Here is a 14,857-nt window from a genome sequence, read left to right on the forward strand (position 1 = left end):
TAATATGATAACTCACACATCATAGACATTAAATTATGTACCCAGTCCTGGTAACTTTGTCGGTGGGGTTGGGGTTGGGGGTAGTCATTGAAACATACCACGGTAACTTCTATGCAAATAACATGATAAGTCACACATCGTAGAAATGATAAATTATGTACCCAATCCTGATAACTTTATCGGCGGGGGTAGGGTGGGAGGAGTTGTTGAATCATACCACGATAACTCTTATGCAAATAACATGATAACTCACACATCGCAGACTTGATAATTTATGTACCCGACCCTGATAAATGTGGCGACTGTGGCGAGGGGGGGGGGGCAACACCGGTAATTTATGTGTAAATAGCTTATTAGTAGACACATACTAAGCTGATAACTCACATATAAACGCCATTATAATTTTTGATTTTTTTGTTGAAAAATATACACCCGGTAATTTCTATGTAAAAAGCATGATAATATATACATCACAGATTTGATAACTAATATCTTCCGTTTTAAACACCATGGTATCTTTCATCCAAGGGAAAAAAGTTTTTAAAACATTTTCATCGGTAATTTATGTGTTAAATTATCATACTTACTCATGCCTTAACTTTCTCATACTGTAGTTATCAGCCTTATCATGGTATAGTTATCATGTTGCTCATACAATAGTTATCATGCTGGTCATGCCAAAGTTACCAAGACAAACTTTATTTTTTTCTGATATGGCAGAAATAAGAAAGGTTCAAATAACATTGTTTATCTACAATAGACAACAACAAAAGGTGGCTTAGTTGGTCGTTAGGCTCAATAGGTATTGCATAGACCTAGGTTCGAATCCTCTTTCAAGCACTTTTATTTTATTTTCATATTATACGGTGAAAAACCAGAAAAAACCACTAGCGATTTACCATGGTTTTTGAGAAAAGGAAAAATATCAATGAAAAGCGAGCTGGAAAGATAGCGATCACATAGGAACTAGTCGTGCGGATCTGTCGCTAACGGCCAGTCGACTAGTCGTTAGCATAGTCCATTTCAATAATTGTTCACATTTTCCAAATAATGTTCAGAATTAAAACTTTCAAAATAACTAAAAAAATAAAAAAATGTTCACATTTTTCAAAGAAAATTGGAATCAAAATTTTGTTCAAAATTCAAAATATGTTTGAAAAATGTTCAACATTTCCAGAAAATATTCTTATTTTACATTTGTTCCCTTTCTCAGGAAAAAATAAAGTTCCCTGCCGTTCGCTCGTACGTGCAAAGCTAGCCTTAAACCAAGCACACAAACAAGCACCTTGACTGATCTACATTACCGTGCATGCGTAGCGGCCACGGCCGAACTTTTTTGAGCGCGTGTAGCTATACGTGAATCGTGATAGCTTTCTTGTGTATATACTGTTAAAAAATACGAAAAAACAAGTTGGGAGTGGGGGGGGGGGGGGGGGGGGGCTTGGATGTGAGATATTATCTCACATCTAGATGTGACATAGTCGGACGGAAAGAAAATATCACTCGTCATTTTCTCGGATGTTGCTTCCATGCACATACTGTGCTTTCATGTCGATTTTACTCTCGACCAATCTACGGCTAGTGAGGCAAGTAGAAGAGTCTTAACATTTGCCTACATTCTGATCTGAAACCTTTTCTTGGATGTTTACGTTGCTCCAGTAAACATGTGCAGCAGAAATCAGGAAGAAATAGGAAGTGCCAAGTGGGCTTATAGCCATTCTTATCTTAGATAAATTAGTCTTAGAAAGCGCTAAAATTAGTAAAATGGTTTTGATGCGCACGTAGTCACTATGCTAACCACAGAAGCCACAAGTCAAATATAGCTGACGAACTTCAAACCTTTCAGGGACGACCCAAAAAAAGGAACATGCATGCCATGGTTCCCTGACGCTACCCAAAAAGTGTGTGGCTTCCCTTCTGCTCGCACCCCGCCCATCCAACCCTTTGCTCCATTTCGTGTCATGCTTCCTCATGCTTTGCTTTCCCCTTTGCCCCATTCTTCCTCCTTCAAGCATTTTCCCCTTCTCCTTGCATTTACTTTCTTGCCAAATTTAGGACAGCCCCCACCAGTTCCTCCTCCATCTGATGCATCATTCTATCCTGTGTGTTCCCAATGGAGTTGTCAGGGTAGGGTAAGGTGTCCATTTGCACGGGGAAGAGGGAGGAGCGAATCCTTGTTGCTCGATCTCTCTTTCCCGTATTCCTCGACTTCATTCTTCATTATCATTGCGGCTACTTCATCTGAAAGGAGGAGCAAAAGATCCTTTTGTTGATCCAGGAAGAAAAGAAAAAGGTGGCGCAAGAACAGCTTGCTTGTGTAATTCAAATGCCTCTTCCTTGATTTGGGGAAAAGGGAAGGCTTGCAAATTCTGAAGCATGGAGGAGATGCCAAGCGAGAAGAAACAAAGTGAATCTGGATCAATTAATTGCGCACCTAGTTCAAGCAGCAGCCAGGACATTCCCAATTCACTGGTGAATAAAGATGAAGACCTCGCTATTGGGGTGGTAACAGAGTTAAAGAAGGAGGGGACGCCCATTGAACAGAAGGAGGAAAGGGCGTCAACGGCTATTGACTTGAAGGAGGAGGGTACAGCCACCCAACTGAAGGAGGAAGGGGCTTCCAAGGAGGATGAGGCAGCTGTTGACTCCAAGGAAGAGGGGGCGAAAACCGAATTGGAGGAAAAGATGATGTTATCCCAGAAGAGAGACTATGAGAAGGCTATCGAACTTAAGGGAGAGGGGACAAAGCTATTCCAGAAGCGGGATTATGAGGGGGCGGCCCTTGAGTTTGATAAGGCAATAAAGCTCTTGCCAAAGGGGCACGATGATATCGCCTTCCTCCACTGCAATATTGCTGCATGTTACATGCATATGAAACCTGAGAGTTATGAACGAGCGGTTGACGAGTGCAACGCAGCACTGGAAGCATCGCCGAAGTATACAAATGCATTGCTGAAAAGGGCACGATGCTTTGAAGCATTGGATAGGCTGGATCTGGCTTGTGAGGATGTGCAGAAGGTGCTGAGCTTGGAACCAAACAATGTCACTGCATTGGAGCTCTACGAGAGCCTTAGGGAGGAGATGGAGACAGAAAATTTGTTGGAGAATCAGGTTGTGTCACCGGTAGAGCCTAAGGCCGGTTTTTCAAAAGAGAAGATCCAGAGGAAAGTATCTCGCAGATTTAGAAACAATTCCATAGTTGAGGAGGTGTGGTTGATTCACGATGACGATGAGCAAGAGAATGATGAAGATGGCAACGAAGAAGAGTGCAGTGAAGAAAACCACATGGAGAATGATTTAAGCAATGAAGGAAATGATACCCGGGAGATGCCATCGAGACATAATCATGACGAGGATAAAAGAAACACGGAAAAGAACCAGGTGAAGCATGGTCAGCAGAAACTAGGAGCAGATGATGAAGGCCAACGACTGCAGCATGCTCCGTGGGATGCGGAACAAATGCACCACAAAGAAACAGAGAGTCAAAATAAGCATGAAAAGCCCCTCAAAGAGATAAAGGTGAGAAGTGGTCAGGATCAGCAGGTAATGCATACAAAGCAGAATCAAGTCGCCGATATGGATGTGCGTCAAAAGCAAATTGAGGATGTACCAACCACTAGCCGTAGTAACCAAGAAATTCACACTGAGATGTATGAAAGGTTTATCAATGGCAACCAAGCAAGACGCTCCTTACAGCGGCATACTAGTCGTGGAGGGGACAAGCAGGAAAAGCAAACTTCAGTTAAAGTAGCAAGTCCTGGGGGAGATGAGCACCAAAAACAGAAGCGCGCATATCCTACCGATGGAGAAACAAAGACTGTAAAGTTTGTTATGGGAGATGACATAAGGATTGCACTTGTTCCAGAAGACTGTAGTCTACGGCAAGCGATAAACGTAGCTCGGTGTAAGTACAGTCCCCACCTGAAGGCAATGCTTCTTAAGTTTCAGGACATAGAGGGTGACTTGGTGACCATTACATCAACTGAGGAACTAAGGTGGGTTGAGGATCTGAAGCAAGGACCCGCTCGGCTGTACATAAAAGAAGTAAGTCCTGAGCGCGAGATCACCAAGGACATCGTCATGCCCAATATTTCTACGGCAACACTGGAAAGAAAGCATAGCATCTCTGAGTGCGGAAGCGCTAGACACCCAGCAGAAGACAAGAGCTCATCATATGCTGATGACTGGATGGTGCAGTTCGCTCGTCTATTCAAGAACCATGTTGGTTTTGATTCTGATGCATTAGTGGATCTCCGTGACCTCGGTACGCGGCTGTGCATTGAGGCAATGGAAGACACCATCACAAGCGAAGAAGCCCAGGAGATATTTCATGCGGCAGAGGCAAAATTTCAGGAAATGGCAGCTTTAGCGTTGTTTAACTGGGGCAACATACACATGTCTCGCGCAAAGAAACGACTATCTTTATCAGAGGATGCTTCAAAGGAGTCTGTACTTTCCCAGGTCAAAACCGCATACGAACTGGCATGCGCTGAATACGTCAAAGCTGGAAAGAAGTTTGAAGATACTGTGGATGTAAAGCCAGACTTTTATGAAGGCCTTATTGCGCTTGGAAATCAACAGTTTGAGCAAGCAAAGCTGTCTTGGCGTTATGGAGATGCTTGTAAGGTAGACATGCGAACTGAAGTACTAGAGCTATTCAATCGTGCTGAGGATAACATGGAAAAAGGAATGGAGATGTGGGAGGGGATAGAATACTTGCGACTAAAAGGATTGTCTAAATCAAAAAAGGAGAAAATCCTACTGGATAAGTTGGGATTGGATGGGCACCAAAAAGATTTAACAGCAGATGAAGCGTTTGAGCAAGCTTCAAATATGCGATCACAGCTAAACATTTCATGGGCTACCATTCTTTATGAGCGATCAGTAGTAGAATTCCAGTTAGGTCTTGCTAGCTGGGAGGAGAGTCTCACCGAAGCAATTGAGAAATTTAAGACCGGTGGAGCTTCGCTGGCAGATATCAGTGTAATGATAAAGAACCATTGTGCGAATGAGAAAACTCAAGAAGGTATGATGTAATCGTGTGACCTTTTTCTGTAATTTTTTGTTCCTCTGTTGCTAAATCATCAATACCAAAACTTGTATATGTACACCATGTATGTTAATAATTTCATGCTTCTTATAATGGTTATTCTGGGAAATGTAAGCTTCTGCATGCAGTTCAAGTTTTACTACCTCATTCATTGAGAAAGACAATCTAAACCCTAACATAGGGAGCCATCTTCGAATATTTTTAGTGGACCACTAGTGTTAACCAAAATTGGTGGATGGCTATTTGTAATAGTAGAAAAAAAAGACTACGACACATTTCCAAATATCCAACTTATATAGACTTGTATGTTATCGCGAAGAAACACAAACATTAGGATCTGCCATAGTCAGTGTGTAGCTTGCCACTATCCAAAGACAATTGGTTTCATCAGCGGATAGTAAGGTATGTCCACAACAACTGTCATGCTACAATTTGTAATAATAGATTCCGGAAACAACTTCAGTATTACTTCAGAAATGTTTATGGACAAGAAAATCAGATATCATTAATTTGTCTTGGTCATGTTATGCCTTACAAATAGCAAAAATTACATTTAATCCTGGTGCTAATTGTTACATTTTAACTTAACTAATCTGCTATGCTAGAAGTTCGAATTTTAGATCCTCTTAACTACATTCAAGGGCATATAAGTTGTTAAGATTTTTCTCTTCGTTATTCAGGATTGAGCTTCAAGATTGATGAGATAGTTCAAGCATGGAACGAAATGTACGATGCTAAAAAGTTGGAAAATGGTAGTTCTTCTTTCCGTCTTGAACCTTTATTTCGAAGACAGCCTTCGAAGCTGCATAATGTACTAGAGCACATAAAGTACACATGAGCTTGTATTTAACATAGGACTTGATGCTGTCGACATGGATACGAATGTTGATACTAATTGAAAAGGTAATTTCATTCTTTAATGAGATGTATTATTAAGGTTATTCCAAGATATCTATTTGATTTAATACACTAGTCCTAGAAAAGTAACCGCGGCAACTTTTTCACCATGCGGAATCATTAAATATAAACCATAATAATGACTGGATATATATATATAGGGAAAATCCATCCTACCATAATGATATAACGAAATGAAGTGTTGTGGGCACTGGGGCCACATTTCACTCTAATACTCCAACCCTTTCCAATCAAGCATCTTCCCCTCTAGACTTCCTCGCTAAGCAGCAATGATGCTGAAAGCTAGAAACTCGATGGTCATGCCGGGGACCCTGGAGAACCGTCTCTGAAGAGTTCTAGCATCCACTAGCACTGGAGGTGGTGGCATCTAGATCAGGGCATCGCCCCTGGGATAGGAATAGGATGACAACAGTGGGTGGCCGAAAAGGAGCAACATGTACATCTCCTTTAGTCATTAGACCCATTGATGGTGACAGCATGGCAAGGGCGGAGATGCTTTGAGGAGGCCACTAGCTACCTCAGTTTTTCATTGTTCAGGCCTGTCAACAGAGCAGAGCAGTGGACAGCTTTCATAGTTTGGATTGTAATGTTGAAGGTTAAATGTTCAGGGCTAAAAACCGGACTTCTGCAAGAAGAGCTGAAAAGAAGATGGTGTTTTCTATATTGTCGCAAAATAATGTATTATAGAGATGTTCTGCTTTTACTGTTAGTGGAATCGGTTCTTACACTGATTATAGTTCCTCTGTTGCTGAAGAGGATGCTCTATATAGATGACCAAAGAAACAAAGCTTTTTCCCAAGGTTGATAACCAGAATTGAGCAATGGGTATTAGAATACAAAAGTTATATGTTTGGTTCATCAATTATTGCCGCGGGTTCAAATTGCAACCCAGTTTCAATGATGTTTTATTTGCAAGTCCAACCCTCAATACCGTAACATTGTACCCTTTGCCCCAATAGAAGGGTAGCTTTGAGCTGAGGTGGACTTTGGCTAACTGATGTGGCAGCCACATCAGCTCTCCACATCCAAAATAAAAAAACATCATTACAAGATTTTTTATTGGCCCTACGTGGCATCCCTCCCGTACCTTATTATCTCCCCTTACTCGTCTCTCTCCCTTGTCTCGGCAAGTGGAAACATATGCGATGGATGTAGTGGCATCTCCTCTTCTTCATTACACACTCTAGCATCCCTCAGCCGCTTGCTTTCTCATTCACCCTAGGAAACATTTGTTCAGCATGGTACTCCCGGAAGATGTCACTTGGTGGCAGAAGCATCACTGAGCGGATACTCCACTCTAAGACCCCAAGGGTGTCACTTGGTGGTACCCGGATCTGCAAGATGAGAAATTTCACATCACCTCCTGGCTATGCCAGCCACTTCCTGGTTATCTATCTCCAGTGAGGGACTGTCCACCTACGCCTGCCAATGCTATGGAGGTATGAATTGATGAATAACACCATGTCCAATACCTAGAGCAGCCTGGTGGGTGATGTCAATGTGTTATTCTGTTAGTATTATTTTGATTATTGGAGAAACTTGAGTTCTCAGCATATCTTTTCCATATGTTACAGGCTCTGTCAACTCATCTTGTATCTATCAATTTCTTTATGTGTTTTGTGAGCACACCAAGCCATATGCATGCTCAAATACGAAATTATCTTGACATGTTCTGCAGGCTGTTGACTGTTCCGAACTGTCTATATTCATGAACTGAAACAAATGATATTTCCAATTCAAACTACAAGAGGTGTTCAGGATACACTTTGCAAAGCTTACAAGATAGTATTTCACAAGCTGCAGCTCTATTTTACAGATGCAAGAGACCCAACTTCGCATTATTAGATACATAGTTAATCTCAACAGTTGTAGACATATAAGAGTTAAAGTTCAGTGTGAAAGTTTATAGTTTTGGAATGATCGAATGGTATGTACTTTATTAGAAGGATTTGGCATATGTACTCTGCTGAAAATAGAGTAACAGTTCACATCCACTATTTGTGTGCATGAACAATACTGGGTTAGCAGCACAGATGGAACCTTTTTTTCTCGAGAAAACGCAAAGGATTTGCGCTTCATTGCATTGCACAGATGGAACCTGACAATAGATTAGGGATATGATTAGATAAGTTTCTCTCTATTAGAAATATGCTTCCTTAGATTTAGAGATCGATTCTTAGTGGTTAATTATTATCCCCAAATTGCGATTTTCAGCTATGGTCTCTTCTTTGGTACATATCATAGATCCGTTCGGTCCTCCTTAGCCTGGTGTTATTTTACTTCTAATAACTTGCTTCAATGGAATTTCACTCCAGCTACAAACTATCATGCACTGCACATATGCAGAAAGGAGAAAGGCACTCCTATTGATGATTTTTTTAACATTTATTGTACAAGAGAACTGCGTAATTTTGAAGGATTCATGGAGCCAGAGGCACTCAACTTAATGAACAACCATCCGATCCTACTCTACTAGAAGAGTTCTGCATTTTTTTTCAGTTATATGAAATATTCATTCATATATCCCGGTTACCTACAACTGCACATGCATCTTAGGATGCAGAGGCCAGGGGTAATAAAAGCTTCCATTTCTAAAAGATAACTCAAAGCTGCACATTACTCATTGTAAAATTCAACTCCAGGAAGTGTGCTAACTTGAGGTCATATAGAGTAAGGTGGAGACAATAAGATTTATTTATTTTACTTTGTGGGAAATGACCCTGTATGTTTCACGAGAGCTACAAGGATACAATACAGACGAATGATGACTCATGAATGATTAACTAATTACTCAAAGAGGAACAAGAGAAGAGTTAAGTATAAGCTCAGAACCTCAAGAGAGGCCAAAGCAATCCTACTAACGACAGAACAACTGGAGGGCACAACAAATTGAGATCAGCGAGGCTACTCCCCTTCCTACTTATATACTCCCACCATCCCAAAATAAGTGTCTTAACTTTGTACTAACTTTAGTACAAAGTTGAACTAAACTTGAGACACTTATTTTGGGAAGGAGGGAGTAGTATTCAACTGGATGCGCACCAGTTTCTAGCACTCGCATACACAAGCAAACCTGATCCTATACACAAGAGCGCAAGGGTTTGACGGTAACCTGGGATCTGAGGTGTGAAGAGAGAGTGGCCGAGTGTTGCGTCCCTCTTCTCGATCTATTCCACCATGGATCTGGATACAAGGTCTTTGGGAGGAATTGGGAAAGGGAGTTAGTCTTGGAGAGGGAGATGGGGTTCGAGAGGGATCTGTAAGCATGTCACCAGTTAATGGTAACACGCGCCCCTCTCTGGACCGCCGGATCGAGAATCAACGGACAAATCTCGAATAAACAGTGTTGGATCTACATTGTTTGGTCTACAGTACCCCTCTACAGTGTTCTCAGCTACAGTATCATCCACAGTGTTTCTCCGCTGCAGTATTTAATCTGGACCGCCCCCCTGTATCCAACGGCTGCCTGCCCGCATGTTACGGCGTGACTACCTGTGGGCATGTCACCGGATCCCTGTCCGTTCAAGAGTGGGAGGAAGGGGAGAAATGAACACAACTGATTAGAGCATCTGCAATAGTTACAAAGGATTAGACATCTCTACGATTAAAATAGATTAGACGTCGTTTTTGTTCGACCTATAGTTCGACCTCATTTCTTGCGTGAGATCCACCCCTCGTACTCCCGCACAGAAATCGCAACAAATACCTGGCGTTCGAACCCGGCGAAACCTGGAACCCCACGTCCACCACGCCCTCCACCTTCTCCCCCACCTGCCTATTCGTCTCCATACCCTTTCTTCCTAAGAGCATCTACAACCGGACTTAGCAAATCCGGCCCATCAAACGACGCACCTGCGGGAACTGATCAGATACCTCTCAAAGTTTCACAGTTGCAGCCGGACATCTCATACTAGATTCTCAAATCCATGCAAAGACATGCAAACTAAAATAAACCTACGTACTATGTCGATCACCTATCTACTCATCGTCGGAGGTGTCGACGATCTCCGTGCCCGGCTCCGGCAGCATGGTCGGCAGATGCAGCTCCGGCTCCTTCGGCGCCTCCGGCTGCTCCGCTACGGCCTCCTCTGCCTCTATCTTAGCGTCGAGTTCGGCAAAGAGCGCGTCGGACTTCACCTGCTCCTGCTGGAGGAACACCCGGTTGACCTCCGCATAGGCCTCATCCTGGATGGACTCCATGATGGCCTGCTGCTCCGCCATCTCCTCTGACTGGCGGACAACGAACTCCGCCTCCGCCTGCTCCATGTTGAAGCCCGACATCTGCTACTTCAGCTGCTCCGCCTCCTCGAGCCATCTCCTCCTCCTCCTCCTCCCCCTCTTCCCCCGACCATTCCACCTTCGACTCAGGTGAGTCCGGAGGCAGCCCGACAGCGATGGGTGCGGCGCGCGCGGCTTGCCTCGCCCGGATCTGCTGCTGGATCTCGGCGCGGAGCTCCGACGTCAGCATGGCATAGTACGTGATCTTGCTCTGAACCATGGCGGAGTGCTAGAGCATGGGCAGAGCGTCGGGCCGGGGGAAGAGCGCCGGAGTGGGAGAGGGAGGAGGTGGATGGGGACTGGCGACACGGAGAGGGAAAGGTGGATGGGTTAGGGTTGCGAGACGCCGACCGGCTTAAATAGCCGGATTTGGTCTTGGGTGGTGAGCCGGAGTGGCGCCACGCGGCGTTCACACCGCAGCGATGGACACGATATCCGTCGGACTGTCGAGTTTTTGGGCGTTTTCTCGTGGGATCCTGCCGTCAAACCGACGTGGCGGGCCTGCCCGGACTCCCCCATATCCGCCCCATATTTTGGGCTAGATATGGGGGGTGCCAGTCAGCCCGGGCGTTTGAGGCCCGTTTAAGGAGCCCGTCTGGGTCAGAGAAACATGACTGGACACTGATCGGGTGGCCCGCCTGAGCGTATGAGGCGGGTTTGAGAGGTCCGACTATAGATGCTCTAACCCAAACCACCCCCACGCCCCTCCTCCCACCGCAGGTTTCGTTGCCTCATCCACCCCGCTTGCATATGCAGGCGGCGTAAATCAGCATCGCCCAACCACACCCCTAGCAACCGCCACAGTGGGGCGTGATCTCACTGTCCACACCGACGAACAAGTAAAGCACAATGTCCTTGCTGTAGATGTTGGGCCAACCGTTACCACCCCAGTCAATCGGGTATGGGTAGGCACGAGGCAGTAGCCCCCGGCACAGCAGCCCAGCCTCGACATCCCCATTGGCCTTGCTGCCTGTCCCCCATTCCAGGAGACAGTGGGGGCACAGTCCAAGATCGGTGAGGGCGACAAGCGAGTTGGTGGTGATGGGGAACAATGCATGGAAAACAATTTTTTTCTACGGAACATCCAAGATCTATTCTATGGAGATGCTAGCAACAAGAGGGGGAGTGTCTACATACACTTGTAGACCGAAAGTGTTAACGATCTAGAGATCATGGTAGGCGTAGTCGTACTCCCTTGTGATCCAAGCACCGAACGGGCGACAGCTCTAGGATGTGCACACATATGTCTTGGTGCAATTGAGGATGGAGAGGTAGATGGGATCTAAGCCAACACGATGGCGTGGTGGTGGTACGGTGGTGGCAGCAAAACTGCAGTAGGGCTTCGCCAAGTGTCTGCGCAAGGAGATGGAGAGGTTGGAAGAGACGGCGACCAAGTGTGAAAAGGTGCAGCCCCCCATGCACCTTCCCACTATATATAGGGGTGAGGGATGGGGCGGCTAGCCCTAGCCCCTCCTCCAAGGCAGGGGCAGCGGCCCAAGGGGGGTGGCTTTCCCCCCCAAGATAGGGGGTGCACGCAGCCCAAGGGGCTGGTGCACCCCGCCCTACTGTCCATGTGGCCCTTCTGGGCTAGTTGGTCCCTCTGATGGACCCCCGGAACCCTTTGGTGCCCCTCGGTACACTCCAGGTGGACCCCTGGACATTTTTGGAACCCCGAATGAAACTTCCCATACATAAATCTTTACCTCCAGACTATTCCGGAGCTCCTCGTGATGTCTTGGATCCCATCCGAGACTCCGAACTAAATTCGGACTTCATCATATGAGTATCCCAATATTATCCTAGCGTTACCGAACGTTAAGTGTGTGACCCTACGGGTTCGAGAACATGCAAACATGACCGAGACTCCTCTCTGATCAATAATCAATAGCGGGACCTGGATGCCCATATTGACTCTCACATATTCAACAAAGATCTTTCTCGATTTGAACCATGATGACAAGGATTTCGTTAATCCCGTATACAATCCCCTTTGTCCAGTGATATGTTACTTGTCCGAGATTCGATCTTCGGTATCGCCATACCTAGTTCAATCTCATTACTGACAAGTCTCTTTACTCATTCCGTAATACAAGATCCCCGTTACTAAACTCATTAGTCACATGCTTGCAAGCTATTCACGATGTTGTATTACCGAGAGGGCCCAGAGAAATCTCTCCGTCACACGGAGCGACAAACCCTAGTCTTGATCCATGCAACCCAACAAACACTTTCTGAGATACCTGTAGAGCACCTTTATGATTACCCAATTACAAAGTGACATTTTATAACCCACAAAGTATTCTTTCGGTATTCAGGAGTGGCATGATCTCATGGTCTAAGGAACAGACACTTGAGAGGAAGAAAGCTGTAGCAAATAAACTAAGTGATACGATCTGATGCTAAGCTTACCGTTGGGTCTGTCCATCACATCATTCTTCTAATGATGCGATCTTGTTATCAAATGACAACTCATGTGTATGGTTAGGAAACCTTAACCATCTTTGATCAACGAGCTAGTCTAGTAGAGGCTCACTAGGGAGTCGGTGTTGTTTATGTATCCACACATGTATTTAAGTTTCTAGTGAATACAACTCTAGCATGGATAATAAAGATTTATCATGAACAAGGAAATATGATAATAACATATTTATTATTGCCTCTAGGGCATATTTCCAATAGTCTCCCACTAGTATTAGAGTCAATAGTCTAGCTTACACCGTAATAAATCTAACACCCATAGAGTCCTGGTGTTGATTATGTTTTGCTCGTGGAAGAGGTTTAGTCAATGGGCTGCCACATTCATATCTATATGAAATTTGCAAAGTTCTATGTCTCCTTCCTTTTTGTAATCACGGATGGAGTTGAGGCGGCGTTTGATATGCTTGGTCTTCTTGTGAAACCTGGGCTCCTTGGCAATGGCAATGGCACGGGATCCGATGCACTAGCACTGGTATAGCTGCTATACAAACGGTTTTTAACCCCTTTTTGCGACAACATTTTAAACTGTAGCCTTGCATGTGCGCACGATAGGGTGGATCTTCCCACATGACCAAGAAACCGTCGGGGATAGGGAGTATGCGACGCGTTTTGCATGACCACTACAAAAAAACACTTCCGTGATGATGCGTGTTTGTCACAGTAGGTCACGTTTTCTATCATGCATGTACATCCATGACAATTTTATGACAGAATCAAGATAGTCATACCTGTGCTATCATAGAAGTGTTCCATGACATTACCAAAATTATCATCATGGAAGTGTCCACTTCCATGACGATAAAACGCGCGTCATAGAAGTGCTTTCGTCAAGGGTGACCGACACGTGGCATCCACCGTAACGGAACACCGTTAAGCTATCGGGTCCGGTTTTGGATCCGATAACCCGTTAATAGCCCCGACCAATGGGGATTTTCCACGTGTAAAATCATCATTGGCTGGAGGAAACACGTGTCTGCTCACCGTTGGAACAGATGTCATCCACTCATTGGACCGAAGGCGCCTATGATACGTTGACACGTGGCACGGCCCAACAGAGGCCCATTCCTGTGAAAAGGTGGGCCTATTTGACTTGGTTAAAAGGTGGCGGGCCGGCCCACGGAAAGCCTATTAACGGCCTGTTCGCACATAGCCCATTTACAGCCCGCTAACCCAGGGCCCGTTACGACCTATCCGAATTAGGCCTAGTAGCATCATATGGGCCGCCCAATATGATTCCAGCCCGTTTTAACTTCTGGCCCATGTATGGCCCATGACATCTTTCGACCCATATGAGGCCCTTTGTAACTCTTGGCCCATTAACGGCCCGTGGTGAAACTGGCCCGTAATGAACAGTGTATCACTTTATACCCATTAACGGCCCATTATTCCATTGGGCCATTTCCAGCCCACGTTATCTTTCGGCCTTCTCATGGCCCATTTATTCTTGGGCTCATTTCCAGCATTCGGTTACTTACGACCCGTTACTGTAATTTTCTGCTTGTGGGCCAAATTCAGCTCGTGGATACAGTCGGCCCGTTTGTGGCCCGTTATTATGTTGGGCCCTTTCCATAGCGTCATCAAATACAGCCGATTAACGACGACCCATTATGGTCGGCCCATGAATGGACGATTCCAACTCTAGCCCATTTACGGCCATAATGTGGTCTGTTATTGGCGAATGTTTGGCCAATCGATCATATGGCCCGTAGAAGGCCCATTGCGTCTACGGCCCGAAGAAGGCCCATTGCATCTACGGCCCGAAGAAGGCCCATTGTGTCTACGACCCATAGAAGGCCCATTGTTTCTATGCCCCGTAGGAGGCCCATTGTTTCTACGGCCCGTAGAAGGCCCATTGTTTCTACGGCCCGTAGGTGGCCCAGTGTCACTACAGTAAATATGTAGCCCATGGTTATTGTGGCCTAGTTTTAAAAAATAGGTTATTGCGGCCACTAGCAAACCGCAAAAAAAGAACTGCACTCACTACAAGCAAACAAATAAACAAGACAACAAGAAATAAATAAGCAAGCAACTTACGCTAGGCTATCACGGCTATTACACATATTACATCCACTGGGCATCAAAGTTCGCCACCAGTGCAAATATAAAGCAACATATCATATACACTGGTTGTCA

The 14,857-nt window shown here is 45.0% G+C and overlaps 1 protein-coding gene across 1 annotated transcript; it reads left to right on the plus strand.

Moving 5' to 3' along the window:
- Positions 1-2,376: 2,376 nt before the first annotated feature.
- On the plus strand, positions 2,377-7,773 carry LOC123111505 (HSP-interacting protein). The gene is made up of 3 exons (XM_044532311.1): positions 2,377-5,026; positions 5,731-5,953; positions 7,647-7,773. Exons 1-2 carry the CDS (start codon positions 2,377-2,379, stop codon positions 5,886-5,888), a joined length of 2,808 nt encoding a protein of 935 aa, XP_044388246.1. The 3' UTR covers positions 5,889-5,953; positions 7,647-7,773.
- The last annotated feature ends 7,084 nt before the right edge of the window (positions 7,774-14,857 follow it).

The sequence above is a fragment of the Triticum aestivum genome, chromosome 5B (genome assembly GCF_018294505.1).
Source record: "Triticum aestivum cultivar Chinese Spring chromosome 5B, IWGSC CS RefSeq v2.1, whole genome shotgun sequence".
NCBI classification, from domain to species: domain Eukaryota; kingdom Viridiplantae; phylum Streptophyta; class Magnoliopsida; order Poales; family Poaceae; genus Triticum; species Triticum aestivum.

Excerpts from the sequence above, each read along its gene's own strand:
- LOC123111505 (XM_044532311.1), top strand. The coding sequence starts at position 2,377 with ATGGAGGAGATGCCAAGCGAGAAGAAACAAAGTGAATCTGGATCAATT. Across the intron at positions 5,027-5,730 it reads GAATGAGAAAACTCAAGAAG|GATTGAGCTTCAAGATTGAT; the intron begins GTATGATGTAAT and ends TTCGTTATTCAG.